Source organism: Temnothorax longispinosus, chromosome 12 (assembly GCF_030848805.1).
Source record: "Temnothorax longispinosus isolate EJ_2023e chromosome 12, Tlon_JGU_v1, whole genome shotgun sequence".
Lineage (NCBI taxonomy): Eukaryota > Metazoa > Arthropoda > Insecta > Hymenoptera > Formicidae > Temnothorax > Temnothorax longispinosus.
The window spans coordinates 4499955-4518948 of NC_092369.1; the positions used below are offsets into that span (position 1 = coordinate 4499955).

Consider the following 18994-nt stretch of genomic DNA (forward strand, 5'->3'; position numbering starts at 1 on the left):
CAGAGGTAAAGGAAGTGGAAGAAGACGAAACCATTACAGAGCGCAGACTATCGAATGTTATTTGGGAAAACGTGAATAGCGGTTCTTCAGGCACAATGTGTAGCATAATATCAGAAAACTGAGATTGGGAGCAAGGGGGATAGCAATTCGAGATGGAGGCGTTGTGAGTATTCAGTTCATCGCGCGAAAAAAAGTTGAGTGGTGAGGAAAGAGGTGATTGTATGAGGCCAAGATTGGAAAGCTCGCACCATATCTTAGACGAATCTGAAACAGATCCCAATCTCTCCATAAAGAACCGCTCCCTTGCTTTCCTTAAATCGATGGTGAGATTGTTTCTATATAATCTATAGATTTGAAAATTAAGTATATCTCCCGGTCTGCGCGCTACGTTGTAGAGCCGATTACGGTGACGGATCCTGTCAATGAGGACACCCGAAAGCCAAGGCGCCGAGGGACGAATTACACGAAAAGTATGGATTGAAGCATGCATATCCAAACTAGCAGTGAAATCACTGGTAATGGTGTTCAGGAAATTGTCAACGTCCATGTTTGGCGCACCGCCGTGTATCATAGTGTAAATAGGAGCTAATTATAGGATCGATTTCGTGTTGTCGCTTCATTGTTAATTGTACGGTTCTTGTATTGATTAATTATACCGGGTTAAATTATCGCGCCTATTAGCGAAACGTCGGTGGATCGCGATTAGTACACTTGTCGATATTCGCGCGACTCACCCGACTCGTGCTGCCCGCCCGCGGGTGGCATCCCCCATTAGGAGAAGAATTCGGTACTCGCTCGCGCCGTACTTCGCAGGTGCGCGAGCCGGAGAACGGAAGAGAGGCTCTCATCAGTCGAACGTCGTGAAGCTCACACGTTACCGTTTTGCATGTGCAAACTTGGAGTGCTCGGTCGCCCATCGCAGACCACGAAGGCCTAATCGCTTGATATCCTGCCTATCTGTGACTGCTTGCTATCCTGCCTATCTGTGCCTGCTTGCTATACCTGCCGGTCCGTGCCTGCTTGCTATACCGGACTGTTGCATGCTTTCGCCTTGCACGCCAGAGATCTCGCCAACGGGAGGACGACGTCGACACCCAGGAGGCGCCGGGCAACGACACGGTGAGTCGCCTCGCATTTTTTTTGATATTCGTTTGCTTGCTTCGCTTTATTCACTTTCGCGAGGGCACGGGCCCTCTGGTCCTTCGAGAAAATTTGTCGACCAATCGCAAATCCGGGGAGCGCCTCATACCCCCCCGTGCATTGGTCCTTCGAGCCGGATACGCGCGCTAAAGTAATAACGCCGACCTTTCGCTCGTGGATAGCATTTCTTAGTAGTTTTAATCGCGATTGCATTACAATTGATCAGTCGCGTATTCTACACCCGCCGCGATATCTCTCGGCCGCAACATTGCTTCGCGACGAGAATACGCGCGGGAAACTTGTCGTTTGATCGCTTTGTGGTTAATTGCTTTTGTCGTTCGTTATTGAATATTGTCGTTAACCGAAATATTCAACATTGGAATATTCTCGGTTAAGCCATACGTTTTCATCTCGCTGTCGGCGGCCCGGGCGCTCGGTCACGTGCCGGCCGCGTGCACATCGTGTTCTTCTATATAGACGCGCGCGTGATAATAACACGCGATACTTGTTCGTCGCTACCGGGTGTGTTTTCGATACAATTCGAAAATACACGCGTACATACACACTTTCTCGATCGTTGGAACGCTTGCGAATATTTGCCATCGATCGACAACACTGTTTGGCGGCACTGGTCCCCGGGATAAAATATATCAGCACTCATAGGATATTTCAATTAGTCATTGAAGATTGTGATTGTAATTGAGTCAAATAAATTAATGCTTGTGTCGTGGATTGCTCGTGTGGTATACCGCTCATGTCGCATGCTCATGTCGTATATTCCGCTTATGTAGTAAAACCGCGCGCAACGCGTATTACTGAGGCTCGATCAGATAAGTACCTGAGTGCAATTTCTTTGTCGTAACCGGGTACCTGTGCCAATTTAATTGATAATTTTGATTTTGTTGATTATTGATTACTGATTGTTGATTTATTATTGGTCTAACTATTATATTAATTTGTATCCTTTGCAACCATCCTCCTCGTTAATTATCCTACTTGATCCCCCTCTACCGCCAGTGCTCGCACCCTATTATTTCGCATCAGCTCACCGTCGTTTTGAAATTGTACGAATCGTTATTATAGCCTCTCGAAAATATCCGTCGTGCCTTTGAACAGAAAGTCGAGCCGAGCCGACTCGTCATCATAACAAGGAGATAGTTGTTTTGTTTTGCGAACATTTCGGAACTTGAAGACCGTTAGCTTCCGGCATTGTTGATATTCTCACATCGAAGTGAGCTGCTGTCGTCATCTTGGTTGACCTAGTGATTGTATTCCGGGCATCATGAGTCGAGGGAATGTAACCAAACGCGAGTTATGCGTGAAACGTATGCGGGAGATTCATGAGCTGTCGATGCTCGCCGCGGACGATGTAAATCAGAGACCGAACTTTCTCGTGCGATATCCCATCGTGACCAAATTGGTCGAGGACTTTGAGGCAGCCAGCCTCAAGATAATACAAAATGCCTCAGATGAAGAGTTCGAAACGGAGGATTCGATTCGCCGGGACTTTGACAAGATGCGCTTCGCGGTAATCGGGCGTTACGAGAAATTTGTGGGCGCCGACCGAGTAGCCGCTCCGGCCCCGCAGGCCCCGACCCAGACGTCATCGGTCAAATTGCCCAAGATCTCCCTTCCGCAATTTTCGGGAGATCTCACGCTTTGGCCCTCGTTCATCGCGTTATACAACATCTCTATTCACGAGAACCGGAACGTCCCTACCATAGAGAAGTATCAATATCTGATATCCTGCTTGAAAGGAGAAGCGCTGAACGTCGTCAAGAACATCCCTCTCTCCGCCGATAACTACGCGATAGCTTATGACGCCTTGATTTCGCGATATCAAAACAAACGAGACTTGGCGGATTATCACGTGGACTTGATGCTGAAAGCTCAGCCGTTGAAGTCGGAGTCGGCCGTCCCCCTGCGCACGCTGTTGAGCACCTTCACCGAGAACACGCGAGCATTGAATCTATTAGGATTTCCTACAGACGCTTGGGATTATCTCCTTCTCAAATTCTTGCTGGAGAAGCTCCCTCGTTCGCTCCGCGAGAAGTTCGAATCTGAACACCGGGCGGAGGAAATACCGAAATTCACGCAGCTCACAAAGTTCCTCTCTGATCACTGCCGGGTTCTCGCGTCGGTATCGGGTTCACAAAATACGTCGCAACAGTCTCAGTCGACTTCGTCAAAGAATTCCGCGTCGGCTTCGTCGCTCGCAACTCGAACCGCCGAGTGTCCGGTATGTAAAGAACAACACCTTGTTGCAAAATGTTCTCGGTTCTTAAAGTTAGCACCCCGAGAGAGGCATTCGACGGCTAAAGCTTCGAACTTGTGCTATAACTGCCTCCGCGTGGGCCACGGCGTTAATGACTGTCCATCGTCGTGGACGTGTCGGTCGTGTAAGGCCAAACATCACACGCTCCTGCATTTTGAGCAGAACTCGGGCTCGGCGAATGCACCCACAGACGCCGAACCACCCTCCGAATCGGGGACAACGTCATCGCAGGGAAGCGAACCCCTCGTTAGCATGGCTAGTGTCGCGCGGTCGAACCCGATCGTATTGTTGTCGACGGTACAAGCCGAAGCGCTCGACGCACACGGAAATCCCTTCCCCGTTCGTATTCTGTTAGATAGCGCGAGCCAGCTAAACTTTATCTCCGAAAGTTGCGTGCAGAGGGGTGGTTTCGGACGAACCAAGTGCCATACGGTAGTTCTCGCGGTAAATGATACAAGGGCGGCTGCAACTCGAGGCCGCACCTCACTCGTAATACAAGCACAGGGCAGGGAAAGCACGCGCACCCCAGTAGAGGCTACGATTCTTCCGCGCATCTCCGCCCCGTTACCTAGCAGTCAGGTCGAGCGAAGAGCGTGGAAGCATTTGAACGGATTGCGGCTGGCTGACCCGCGGTATCACCGACCCGGTCCCATCGACATCCTGATCGGCGCAGAAATCTTCGCGTCGTTACTTCGGGATGGCCGTCGCGTGGGAAAGAAGGGCGAACCAGACGCCTTCAATTCCGTCTTCGGCTGGGTTCTCGTCGGTTCGGTATCGACGCGGGCGCCGGGATCCACACATTCGTTTATGACTCTCGATTCGTTGGACGCATCTCTTAGTCGATTTTGGCAACTAGACGAGATTCCATCGGTCCCACCGTATTCGCAGGAGGATAAACGTTGCGAGGAATTATTCGCTCAGACCACGCGTCGGGACGCGTCCGGTCGTTTTGTTGTATCGTATCCTTTCAAAAGGGATAAACCTTGTTTTGTCGGCACGCGTCAAGTAGCCCTAAATAGATTTCGCGCACTTGAGCGTCGCTTTAAATTAGATGCAGAGTTTAAATTGAACTATAACAAATTCATGCAGGATTATTTGAATAACGGTTATATGAAACTGATTGAACGGCCGTTCCCGGTGGACGGACCTGTATTCTATTTGCCCCATCATGGGGTAGTTAAATCGGATAGCACTACCACAAAATTGCGGGTCGTATTTGACGCCTCGGCGAAGGATTTGAACGGCGTTTCGTTGAACGACGTATTGCGATCCGGGCCTAAGTTACAGACGGATATAGTCGTGATATTGTTGAGGTTCCGGGTAGGCCGCGTGGCGCTCACTGCGGACGTCAAACAAATGTTCCTTCAGATCTTGGTCGAGCGCGGTCAATGTGACTACCAGAGAATAGTCTGGCGTTTCTCGGAGAATGATCCGATGTTAGACTACTTGATGTTGACTGTCACTTTTGGATTGACGTGTTCTCCGTTCCTGGCAATCGCCTGCTTGTTGAAATTGGCAACGGAAGGCAAAGTGAGCTACCCTCTGGCCGCGGCGGTCTTGGAGGAGAGCGTCTATGTCGACGACGTGGTGGCGAGCGCCGAATCTGAGGGGGAAGCCCGTGAGCTTCAGCGGCAGCTACAAGCTTTGCTTAAAACCGCGGGTTTCGGGCTCAGGAAATGGGCCAGCAGCCATCCGTCAGTCTTAGCAGGTCTCGATCCAGAGCTTTGCAGTCAATCATTGCTATCGTTTGAATCCTCGGAAGATCAGTTTCTCAAAGTTCTCGGACTTCGTTGGTATCCTCAAACGGACAACTTCGGCTTTCAGGTCCACCCGTTGGACAGAGATTGTACCAAACGCACCATTCTCTCGGAACTGGCTCGTATTTTCGACCCGTTAGGCTTTCTGACTCCCCTTACGTTTGCAGCTAAAAGACTGATACAGCAACTCTGGGTGCTCAAATTAGAGTGGGACGATAGGCCTCCTTCGGAAATATGTTCTCGATGGGGACGATACAAATCGGAACTCCCCGCGCTAGCTTCCATTCGCATACCTCGTACTATCGCCATGGCCAACGTAACCCGACGGGAGATACACGGATTTTGTGACGCGAGTGAACAGGGCTACGAAGCCGTTGTATATATTAGAATCGTCGCCGAGGACGGGGTACTGATTCAAATGCTCAGCGCCAAGTCAAAGGTGGCCCCGCTTAAGGCCATCACCTTGCCGAGACTCGAGCTTTGCGCAGCCGTTTTACTGTCGGACTTAGCGGAGTATATCGGGAACATCCTCCGGCCTAAGATTACTATCGACGGCACGTACGCGTGGTCTGATTCCGAGGTCGCGCTCGCCTGGATACGTTCGGCCCCCCACCGTTGGAAGACGTTTGTGCGCAATCGTGTGGCCCGCATCCAGTCCAACACAGATATCTCTTGCTGGAGACATGTCGACACCAAGTCTAACCCCGCCGATTGTTGCTCAAGGGGCTTGTTTCCTCAAGAATTAGTGGATCACCAGCTTTGGTGGACTGGCCCTGCGTGGCTCGCCGAATTCGAACCCACTCCAGAAACGATATTGGAAACTGACGATTTTCCGGAGGAAGAAAAATCTCGTGCTTTTGTTGTTGTAAATCCTGCTGATGTCGTAAACTCTGCTTCTGTTGTTGATTCGCTTCTCGATCGTTTTTCGTCATTGGATAAACTCGTTAGAATATTCTCTTATTGTCTTCGTTTTGTTAATCGACTCCAGTCGAATTCACTTCACAGAACTCTTGTTGTAGACCAAGTCGAATTCCATTCGACCCTGCTAGATCTCGTTAAAGTTGTTCAATCTTGTCGCTTTGCAGAGGAGCTCGATAGATTGAAACGCAATCAGAATTGCTCCAAACCTCTGCGACAACTCGCCCCTTTCGTGGACGCGCGCGGAGTCCTCAGGGTGGGCGGTAGACTCACGCACTCCGCAATATCTCATGAGGCCAAGCATCCCGCGTTATTGCCCGGTAAGCACCGGCTCACGGAACTTATAGTAGAGCGCACCCACCGCCTACACTTGCATCCGGGGCGTCGAGCGTTGCATTACCTACTACTGCAGCATTTTTGGATTCTGGGGGCCCATCAGGCCATCAAACGTTGTTTGTCGCGTTGTTACCAATGTTTCCGGGCGAACCCGCGTACCTTGCAACCGCCCATGGCGGACCTACCGCTCGACCGGGTACGTCAGGCCAAACCCTTCTCAATCGCCGGGGTCGACTACGCGGGCCCCTTCTTCGTATATAATCGTCGTTCTCGCGGGGCAACGCCGTTCAAGGCGTACGTGTGCATTTTCGTTTGCTTTACCACAAAGGCGGTTCATTTGGAACTTGCTTTTTCCTTATCTACAGACTCGTTTTTGTCGGCTCTGAGGCGTTTCATCGCTAGGCGCGGTCGCTGCTCGCGGATCTACAGCGACTGCGGCACCAATTTCGTGGGGGCTCAGCGCAAGCTCGTCAGCTGCATGGAGGCGGCCTCAGGGCAAGAACAAATCCAGTGGTCCTTTAACCCCCCTTCCGCGCCACACTTTGGTGGCCTCTGGGAAGCGGGGGTTAAGGCGACAAAGACCCACTTGAAACGCGTGGTGGGAGCGCAGATCCTCACGGTGGAGGAATTCAGTACCCTCCTAGCACAGGTAGAATCCATCCTGAATTCCCGACCTTTGTGCCCCACCAGCTCGGATCCCCACGACCTCGGGGTGCTCTCCCCGGGGCACTTTATCACATTAGAGCCGCTCGTAGCGGTTCCCTATCCCGACCTAGACCCGGTGCCGATAGGCAGACTCGATCGATGGCAGCTGGTGCAGCACATGCACCAACAGTTCTGGAAACGGTGGCATGAAGAATATCTACACACCCTCCAGCAACGACCAAAGTGGCTAAAGCCGGCTGACGCGATATCAAAGGGCACGTTGGTCCTTCTAAAAACCGAAAACGCCCCTCCTCTGGCGTGGAGACGAGGGCGCGTCGAGGAATTGCATCCGGGTCGTGACGGGGTCGCCCGGGTCGCTACAGTGAGGACAGCGGATGGCCTCCTTAGTCGCCCTCTGGTGAAGCTGTGCCCTCTGCCGATGGACGGCTCACCGGAGGGACTCGCTCAAACATAGAAAATACGGTGTATTTTGGTGGGCGGTAATGTTTGGCGCACCGCCGTGTATCATAGTGTAAATAGTAGCTAATTATAGGATCGATTTCGTGTTGTCGCTTCACATTGTTAATTGTACGGTTCTTGTATTGATTAGTTATACCGGGTTAAATTATCGCGCCTATTAGCGAAACGTCGGTGGATCGCGATTGGTACACTTGTCGATATTCGCGCGACTCACCCGACTCGTGCTGCCCGCCCGCGGGTGGCATCCCCCATTAGGAGAAGAATTCGGTACTCGCTCGCGCCGTACTTCGCAGGTGCGCGAGCCGGAGAACGGAAGAGAGGCACTCATCAGTCGAACGTCGTGAAGCTCACACGTTACCGTTTTGCATGTGCAAACTTGGAGTGCTCGGTCGCCCATCGCAGACCACGAAGGCCTAATCGCTTGATATCCTGCCTATCTGTGACTGCTTGCTATCCTGCCTATCTGTGCCTGCTTGCTATACCTGCCGGTCCGTGCCTGCTTGCTATACCGGACTGTTGCATGCTTTCGCCTTGCACGCCAGAGATCTCGCCAACGGGAGGACGACGTCGACACCCAGGAGGCGCCGGGCAACGACACGGTGAGTCGCCTCGCATTTTTTTTGATATTCGTTTGCTTGCTTCGCTTTATTCACTTTCGCGAGGGCACGGGCCCTCTGGTCCTTCGAGAAAATTTGTCGACCAATCGCAAATCCGGGGAGCGCCTCATACCCCCCCGTGCAGTCCAATTTACTAGGGCTCATTTGGCCAAAGTCATGTGCAAAAGACGCAGATAACCTAATGATAAGTGTCTCGATAAAACTCCGCTCCTCAAACCTCTTAAAACAGCGTCTCACTAAAGTCCTGCCCCTAAACGAGGGAACCTCGAACGAATATGTTAGCTCGATTAAATCATGGCCATTAATAAAGGGAGCTTCGGACTTATGAAATGATAACACTTTATCCGAGCTATCGACTATGAAGACGTCAAGCCATGAATCAGAGGAGCCGGTACGAAAGGTCGACTTCGATTCAACAATGTTGAGCGACAATTGCGAAACCACGTCTCTCAGGTGTTTAGATTCATATGAAGAGGTGAGGAGATTGCAGTTTAAATCACCGGTGATTATAATGTTTTTATAATCACCGGTTGTGTAAGACTTCAGTGAGTGCGCCGATATAATCGCTGAAATTTCGTCCCTTCGGTCTACGGTACATTGAGGTGAATAAAAGAGGCTCACGTGTGCCATCACGAACATCGAGAATGAGATACTCAGGTGAATTCGAGAATGCAGAAGGCGATGCTGCAAGAACACGCGCCTTGAGCGACTCGTGTATATAGCAGGCCACACCACCCCCTCTCTGCCCTCTCTGTCAGTACGCAGCAGATCATACCCAGCAATTCGCATCAAATCATCAGAAATATGAGAATGAAGCCAAGTCTCGGAAATAGAAACAATGTGAAAAAATTTAGATGCTAAAAGGGCTTAAATCGACTCGAGATGGGCAGGGAGGGAGCTGACGTTTACATGAGCAATCTTGAGACAACCATGTGAAGCAGCAGGAACCCGACCGGCGACAGCCACAGGTCATTGAAGTTTGTCTAAATCAGCATCAGAATTAATTATTATAGGAGGCTGCCCCTGTTCTCTACGGACAAAAATCCGACCGTCCCTGCTCCATACATGCCTGTAGGAAGACTGCCTAGCCTTAACTCTCGTTCGACGCAACAGATTATAAGTGTCAGTCGGAAGTAGCTCGTTCACATAAACATTACCCGGGATATTCCTCGCAAAAACGTCATTTATCGCCAGCTGCCGCTTGCCACGCGTTGCCCTGAAAACATGATCGCGAATCTCAGCTGACTTGAGCGCCACAATAATCGACCTTTTGCGACCGGCCGCCCCGGCCCCACCTTCAGCAGCCGGAACGTCGCCAACCGCGACCGGCACGGTGCGCCTTACCACGTCGCGGGTCTCCAAAACGTCGGAGATCATTTGAGGAATGCCCAGCGCCACGAAAACACACTTGGCTATTTCGCAGGATGAATCGGTGAACTCGCTTGGAACACCTGAGACCATAATGCTCGACGTTCTGGAGACCGCCGACGCAGCAAACGACTCATCGACAGCGCGACGAAAGCCCGACAACTGCGCGCCCCGAGCTTCCAACGCCGAACTCCTCTCGCCATGACACTCGATCGTCCCCAGAACGTCAGGAATCTAGCTCAAACTGCGCGCAAAGTCCACGTTAACAGCCTCCTGACGATCAATGAAAGCCGTCAACTTCTCAGCCGAATTTCCGAGTGCGGCAGTGAACTTCCCGTCTAATTCGTCCAATCTGGCGGCAAACATTTTGTTGGATTCCTCCAAACTGGCGGCAAATATTTTGTTGGATTCCTCCAATCTGGCAGCAAATCTTTTGTCGGATTCCTCCAGTCTGGCAGCCAATTTTTTGTCTGATTCCTCGATTTTAGACAGAATCGACCTTAGGAGTGCATCTGTGGACTGCAGTTGTGCATTTGACGGAGACGCCATATCCGTGAAGTCAAACGATTGCACACTGTTTTCGATCGGCGGCGTAGGCGGATCGGCCAAAGACGTTACCAGAGCTTTACAGCAGTGGTCCGCGTACTTGGTCACGGAGTACGGCTTGATACAACCGGGATGGAACAGATTTTTACATTCACACTCGATTGAAATGGTCGCAATCAGCTTCTTGCACCTGACGCACGCGCGCTGCATTACCGTATATCAAGGGTGCGTTTCGATATTCACTGTAAGTACTGACGATATGACGTCATTGAGTAGAACTGCAGGAGCGTTTCTATATTGCTGCTGTTACTTTCAGGCTGGAATAACGGAACGACGACCACAGTACTGCCAGTACTGCCAGTAAATGTCGAAACGCACCCGTATAAGAAAGAAATATAACCTATCTTAACCTATCTTAGACACGACGTGACACGACGATAGGAGCACCTATTCTAAATATATAAAAAAGAATCTTGTACTTAAACAATAATGTTGCAAAAGTCATGTCTATAAAATAAATAACAGTTTTCAGATTTATAAAAATATCGAAATTATTTATTATTATATTAATTTAGTAGTAGTAGTAGTAATCTTTTCGGGCTTTTTCCGCATCTTCGTAATTAACAATTACTGTATATTTCTCGTTGTTGCCTTCCAGGTCCACAAGGACCAAACCTATGTGAACCTGGCACCCGACTTCCAAAAAATTAATTTTTTTACAGAAAACGTTAGCATTTTGTTTGTAGTTGTTTGTAGTAACAAAAATTTTGTTTGTAGTTTAATACATTAAAAATGATAAAAATTAAAAAAATTACTCGCACTCCACTTTGAGATATCTCAAATCCGTTTGCGCCATCTTCTTTAGAATTATTTGTAGTTGTTTGTAGTGCTTTTCTTTTTGTTTATAGTTGCACCATTCAAAAGTTATTATATTTTTGCAATAAACAAAAAGAGTAACTTTACCAATTTTGGATATCTCAAATCCGCTTGCGCCATCTTCTTCAGAATCATTTGTAGTTGTTTGTAGTGCTTTTCTTTTTGTTTATAGTTGCACCATTTAAAAGTTATTATATTTTTGTAATAAACAAAAAGTGTAACTTTGCCAATTTTGGAGATATCTCAAATCCGCTTGCGCCATCTTCTTCAGAATCATTTGTAGTTGTTTATAGTGCTTTCTTTTTTTTTGTTTGTATTTGCACCGTTCTATATATATCTAGTTATGATATTTTTGCAATATACCAGAAGTGTAACTTTGCCAATTTTGGAAATATTTTAAAACTAATTGCGCGACTCGATGTAGAATTGTTTGTAGTTGTTTGTAATAGTTTTCGTTCCGTTTCGTTTAAAATATCTCCAAAATTGTCTCTCAAAATTATCTCTTTTTGTTTATTGCAAAAATATAATAACTTTTGAACAGTGCAACTATAAACGAAAAGAAAAGCACTACAAACAACTACAAAAGTTTCTGAAAAAGATGGCACAAGCGGATTTGAGATATCTCCAAAATTGGCAAAGTTACACTTTTTGTTTATTGCAAAAATATAATAACTTTTGAATGGTGCAACTATAAACAAAAAGAAAAGCATTATAAACACCTACAAATGATTCTGAAAAAGATGGCGCAAGCGGATTTTAGATATCTCCAAAATTGGCAAAGTTACTCTTTTTGTTTATTGCAAAAATATAATAACTTTTAACAGTGCAACTACAAACGAAAAGAAAAGCACTACAAACGATTCCGAAGAAGATGGCGCAAGCGGATTTGAGATATCTTCAAAGTTGGCAAAGTTACACTTTTTGTTTATTGCAAAAATATAATAACTTTTGAATGGTGCAACTATAAACAAAAAAAAAGCACTACAAATGATTCTGAAGAAGATGGCGCAAGCTGATTTGAGATATCTCCAAAATTGGCAAAATTAATTTTTTTGTTTATTGCAAAAATATAATAACTTTTGAACAGTGCAACTACAAACGAAAAGAAAAGCACTACAAACAATTTTGAAGAAGATGGCGCAAGCGGATTTGAGTTATCTCAAAGTGGGGTGCGAGTAATTTTTTAAATGTTTATAATTTTTAATGTATTAAACTACAAACAAAATTTTTGTTACTACAAACAACTACAAACCAAATGCTGTTTTCCGTAAAAAAATTAATTTTTCGAAAGTCGGGTGCAAGGTTCACATAGGTAAGAACCAATTTTTTCAAAGGTGCCGCCATAGCCGCCATGTTCTTACTGCGAATGCCTCACCTCGCGAGCCGCAGTAATGAAAGTAGGGAGTGACGACAAAATCTATGACGTCACATGAACACGAAAACGCTTTAACAGCTTACTGCCGCGTATATTGGAACGGATTTACAGTGCTGCCAGTACTGCGAGTGAATAGCGAAACGCACCCCAAGTAAGCGGTTCAAGACGATTTCAAAGATAACGCGAAGTTAGAAATAAAAGTCACTACTGTCACGTCTGACGGTATAATCACCGCTATATTCCAGCCGCATAAATTTTTCGATTTCCATCCATACTGCACAGCATCTGAAAACAATATAAGAATAAATAATCACACCTTAACTTAACTGTCATAACAATCACTCAGCTGATGCAATCACGCGTTCTTAAAGTAGTAGACACAAGCCTAGAGAACATGACTGCCTAAAGGCACCTTTTCAAGCTTAAGCCCCATTTTCATGAATCACACTATAAACTTTTGGACAATTGCTTGTTAAAACTCCCCAGAATCACTAAAATTGATCGTAAATGAATATTACAAGCTTTATGAGATCCTTTATGCAATATAAATTCAATTCAACACACGAATAAATACATGTTCCATAAGAATAAACTCAGAAAATTAAAATAAAATATAAATAAATAAATTAAAAGCAGATTATTTATAAGAACATAACCTTTTGTGCCTAAGGAACATTATCACGCTAAAATAATAATTATCTCATTAGCATTTTTTCAAACATGATTGCTATAAACAATTAAATTATATTGTTGCGTGCGCGCCGCCCGGTATACTTCTCTGACTCCGAGCTGAAGCGTGCAACAGGCCGACTTCCGTCAAGATGCGAATCGCCCTTAGTAACGCCTGTTTAGAAATATTGATTTCCCAATGTTCAATTAAATATTGATTTTCTACCAGATGTTGTTTATACCTGATGTTCGGATTTAGCTGGGATACCGTCACGTTCGGACGTGTCATCCCGAGCTCTCTGTATTATCGAGCCATTTATTAAAGAAGTTCCTTTCGGTATTAACAACGAGTCTTTCTTTATTTCTGTGAGAGTGACGGAGTGCGCGCCGCGAGTGCTTGTGAGAAAGTGAGAGACCCGGCGAGCGCAACATTTTGGGGGCTCGTCCGGGATTGAGGAAAGACGAGCCGCGCTAAACGGAATATGACCTCGACCGCTCCCACAAGGAAACGACTCCGGGCAGCGACTCCTCCACTGACCCCAGAGATGACGGCGGAGATGATCACGCTTCAGGCGGTGATGCAGGAGATCCGCGAGATGCGCGCGGAGCGCACGCAGAGAGAAGCCGAATTCGCGGCGATGGTGCAGCAGCGTGACGACGAGCTACGCCGAATCCAGGAGAGGATCTCACAGCTAAGTCCCTCCAATAATTTTGCTTCGGGCGAAAACGCGAGTAGCGCGACGCGAGTGACGGGCGCGAGTATAGACGCGTCCGGGGACCAAATCTTTCGCGGCATTAAATTGAAGCCCGATACTTACGACGGGACCGCGCCGTTACGCGAGTTTCTTTCGCAATTCTCGCTCATCGCCGTCGCGAATAAGTGGAATGAGACGGAAAAAGCCATCGTATTGGCATCGTGTTTACGTGGGAAAGCGCGTTCATTGCTTGATTCTTTTGCCGACGGGATTGAATCCCTCTCTTACGCGGAGTTAAAGGCGAAATTGGAGCTGCGTTTCGGGGAAAGCGAACTTACACAAAACTATTATCTCCAATTTACCAATCGAAGACAGCGTCCGGGCGAAGATTTCGCAACGCTGGGTGCAGATCTGGAGAGATTGTCGCAAAAAGCGTACCCCGAATGTTCGCATGAAGTTCGCGATAAAATCGCGAGCTCACAATTCGTCGCCGCGTTGTCCGACGGTTTCGTGAAGCGCACCCTTCAGGTCGAGGGAGTAGCGTCTCTTAAAATAGCGATCGAGCGTACGAAGACGCTCGGTTTTATTGATCAAAATAGTTCCTCGGGAAATGAGTCTGAGCCCGTACTCTAATCGTTTATTGTATGTTCTTTGTTCAATTTTTCTGCGTTTAAAAATGTTGTGTTACAGATTCCAACATCGATTTGAAGGCATGGCGACAGGGGAACTGAAGAAGTTGCTCTTGATAAATTTTTCTGACTGTCTCTCTCACGGTTTTTGACCGTGGTTTTCCCGTGAGACTGAGGGCGAATGCCGAGACAGGGGACAGAGTGCTCTTAGAGCGATGGGTCCACGGAAGCTATCCCCCTCTGATCCCGAAGAAAGAAGACCCAAGCACGCAAGACTCAAGAGGGAAGAGGAACACCGGCGGCGAAACCCGGGGTTAAGCAGGATCTTCGCGTGGAGCCTGGCCAGCTCTATAAGAAGAGGCCTTGAGAAAACCCGGAGACGAGGTATGGACGGAGCCCGGTAACCTGAGGCAGCAGCCCAGGGTAGGGCAGGAAACCGTCCAAGGAGCAGTCTCCAAGGAGTTTTAGCAAGCTGCCTCTCTGATTGTCGGGACGACAATCTGAAAAAGGGGGGCAGTGTTGCGTGCGCGCCGCCCGGTATACTTCTCTGACTCCGAGCTGAAGCGTGCAACGGGCCGACTTCCGTCAAGATGCGAATCGCCCTTAGTAACGCCTGTTTAGAAATATTGATTTCCCAATGTTCAATTAAATATTGATTTTCTACCAGATGTTGTTTATACCTGATGTTCGGATTTAGCTGGGATACCGTCACGTTCGGACGTGTCATCCCGAGCTCTCTGTATTATCGAGCCATTTATTAAAGAAGTTCCTTTCGGTATTAACAACGAGTCTTTCTTTATTTCTGTGAGAGTGACGGAGTGCGCGCCGCGAGTGCTTGTGAGAAAGTGAGAGACCCGGCGAGCGCAACAATATTATTAACAGACCTAGTTAGTGTGACTACTGGAACTATCACAAAAAGTCAAACACCTTTTGGTTATAAACCATTATTGTATCTCTCAAAATAAACTAATTAACAATAAAATTTATCATAAAATTATTATTAAAGATGATGAATAAAATCACTGCAGACACTCAGCAGAGCATGTCAAGTAACCTCACAAAAACTCCACATCATATCTCTTCTTAATTCCGAGATATAATTAAAAATTACGGAAATCCATAAAACACAGAAATTTTGAACAACCTAAAATAATGTCCTTAATTGTCTGAATACAACAAAAGAAACCCCATTTCTTTATCTCTTACCGTTCTCGAGTTATAAATTATTAAAGTTTCACCGCCGCCATTTTGAATTTCCTACCCTTTAGACTTACAAAGACCAAATCACTTTTACATTAATATTTTAGTCTTTTATACATTTTAAAACCAAAAAATTTCATTTCCGAACAAAAATTTTGACACTTAATTATTATGATAAAAATGGAATCTCTCATACTCCTAAACACCAGTAACGTTAACCCCGATTTTCTATTTAAATTAATTAAACTAATAAACGAGATTAAAAATTGAACATTAGCTCCATGAAAGACGAGGATAGTTTAATACCAGTTCATAAAGAATAAGACAAGGATAGCTATATATATATTTTTAATAAATAAAAATAAAAATAGAAAACGAATAGTTTGAAATGAAAACAATATAAACGCGTATAAGGAATAATCATTAGAGTCATTCGATAGAAAAACATTTACTACATAATCGTTTATTTTTGCAACTTACTTTTATAAACAATCATAAACAAATTACTGACCATGTCGATAAATATTTTTAACTTATACCTCAGATCATATATAACAACTTTTATACAAGTCAAAATTTCGTTACTCCATTAATGAAAGCTACACGAAAATCCAAAGGAAAAACCACCCTGTATAAAATATATGTCCCCAAAAGTTACCAATAACATAGTATTGCATATTCGTATTTGGTTAATTTAAAGGACATCGGAATTCAGATTTTAATATCCAGTAAACGACAATGATTAAAAATCCCCTTCTATATACCCTGAAAACTTGAACCTTTTTCCTTAAAAATAATATATAAAGCATAATTTTCACTAAACTCCTATACCTAATTAATCGTAAAAATACATACCTCTGTTTGTGCAACAACACTCTGAAATATATAGAAACAAAAACTCGTCCTGATACATATAAATTTCGACCGTACATATAAACCCCGTATCAGTACACCTACGAAAAATAATAATAACTTTTATTTCTGCAATTGTTTATTTACGAAATATTTATAACAATAAGATAAAAAGTGCTCATAAACGAGATGATATTAGAAATTCAAAACCTCTTAAATAAAGAGAACATAACAATATTAATACGCAAATTAAAAAGTACCAATTTATTTAATTAATAATTTGTTATTAACAAACACATATATTAATGATGAAAATTTCCAATGCTATATTATACTTTAGCGAAAGTCCTACAATATATTTCCTATACACTCCTATCAAATTCCCAACCATTCGCGAGATATAAAAAGAATAAAAATCTTATTATATATAAACAAATTAATTTCATTAATTTCCTGTACTAATGAAAATGCTAACCATTTCTAATTGCATGATACATTATTAACATGATATTAAAATCATTATTACCACTGCTAAAATCACTTTTATCAATATTATTATTATTAACAAATATATATACTTACCAAAATTAATATAAATATCGAGCGTCAAGCGCCGAAGCGTTACTCATGAACAGGGGAGTGACACTGAGTCAAATCACGACGATAAAATGGGCCGCATTTTGTTGCCGTCGAAACTAATCCACTAGTTGGCGCTAACAGTCATCTGCTCGGTGTGCTCCGTGGGCTCGTTCCGTGTGCTCGCAGCTCGATCGTGTTGTTATAACCTGAAAAGCTTTCGGTTCATATAATTTGTATTGAACGTTTTGAATATCGCGATAAATCAATTAAATTCGAGTGTGACAATTTGAAGCACATTTTGTCTGTCGTACATATTTGTTTGCTGTACAATGCCGAGCTGCGTTGTGACCGGCTGTACTTCGGGCTATGGCTCAAACCCAGAACAAGTGCATTTTTTTACAATTCCAAAAAATCCGGAAAGTGAAAAATTGTGGAAAACTGCAATTCGGCGAACCGATAGTTTTGTGAAATCCAGTAGAGCAGTGTGCGAGAAACATTTTCGAAAAGAACAGATTATGTGGAAGCGTGAACTTTTGGATCCTACTGGACGAGTCCTCGGCGTAGTGAGTTTAATAAAATATGCTTGATAATTTTTAACTTGCCTTTGATAAAAATTTATTTTGTATTGTTATTCCAGACACAGTATAAAATACCACGTCTAATACCAGGCAGTGTTCCCTCTATATTTTCATGGGACGAAGTGATAAAGAGTGACCAGAGTGACAAAGTGATTACGACTGAACCGGCTGAAACACCACCTGCAAAATTTCAAAAGCTGGAATCGAGCAATGAACAAATCGATGTCGATGCAGATGAAACTGTCGTTTCTTCAGTTCAAATCGATAAGGTTTCATCGGTTTCATTCACAGAAGTTTACAATGTTATCCGAACAGGAGAATTGAAAGAGGCTGCAGCAAATACAAGCGATGCCAGAGTGAGAAGCCTTCACTGGCGCACAGTACAATTGCGCACGTTGCAATTGCACACAGTACTATTGGACACATAAAGTCGCGCACCGTTCGATTAGACACGTTTCAATTGCGCACAGTTCGTTTGGACACATTTAAATGGCGCACAGTTCAATTGGACACCGTTGCTTTTGGACACAACACGTATTATTAACTTATTTAAATAAATAAACGTATGTTGCATTGGACACGGTTTTTGCGCACCGTACAATCGCGCACCGTACAATCGCGCACCGTACAATCGCGCACCGTACAATCGCGCACCGTACAATCGCGCACCGTTCAATCGCGCACCGTTCAATCGCGCACCGTATGTACTATTGCGCACCGTACAATCGCGCACCGTACAATCGCGCACCGTTACAATCGCGCACCGTTACAATCGCGCACCGTTACAATCGCGCACCGTTACAATCGCGCACCGTTACAATCGCGCACCGTTACAATCGCGCACCGTACAATCGCGCACCGTACAATCGCGCACAGTTAGATCAAGCGTATCTTAAATATTCATACGTTATGACTGGATACATCTGAGAAACGGCAATGAAGTGTAAGGCAAAACTGGAGAATAATATAATGTAATTATTAATAATTATATTATATCGTTCCGTATAAGTTTGCCTTGCATACCACCGTTTTGACAGATTTACTAACCTCTCGTAATGTGTCAGCGTAATAATTTATTTTTATTTCAGAAACATGCTTCTTTGAGCTTTCCCAGTGAACACAGTAATATAGTAGCAATGCAACGGCAATGTAACCGAATATAACAGGTTATATCAACCAGAGTGTTACATGTAACTTACATGTAAGTTACAATTTCCGTCTCAGCAATATAACATGTTACATAACGTGTTATTTAACTATTACGTAACAGTTACACCAACTGTTGTACTAGCTGTAATAATGAGCTGTAAAAAATATTATTTTTTTCGAAATTTTATTACCATTTTATAACTAAATTTGTTTCTTAAGATGCAGTCTATGATTATAAATATTTTCTCGTATTTAAAAAACACACTTACCTTGGTGGGATTCGAACTCGGGACCTCTGGATCGTGAGCCA

General features: G+C 45.0%; 1 protein-coding gene across 1 annotated transcript; it reads left to right on the plus strand.

Annotated features, from left to right (window-relative positions):
• Positions 1-2422: 2422 nt before the first annotated feature.
• On the plus strand, positions 2423-7546 carry LOC139822701 (uncharacterized). The gene has a single exon (XM_071794652.1). The coding sequence runs from the start codon at positions 2423-2425 to the stop codon at positions 7544-7546; it is 5124 nt and encodes a 1707-aa protein (XP_071650753.1).
• Positions 7547-18994: the final 11448 nt, after the last annotated feature.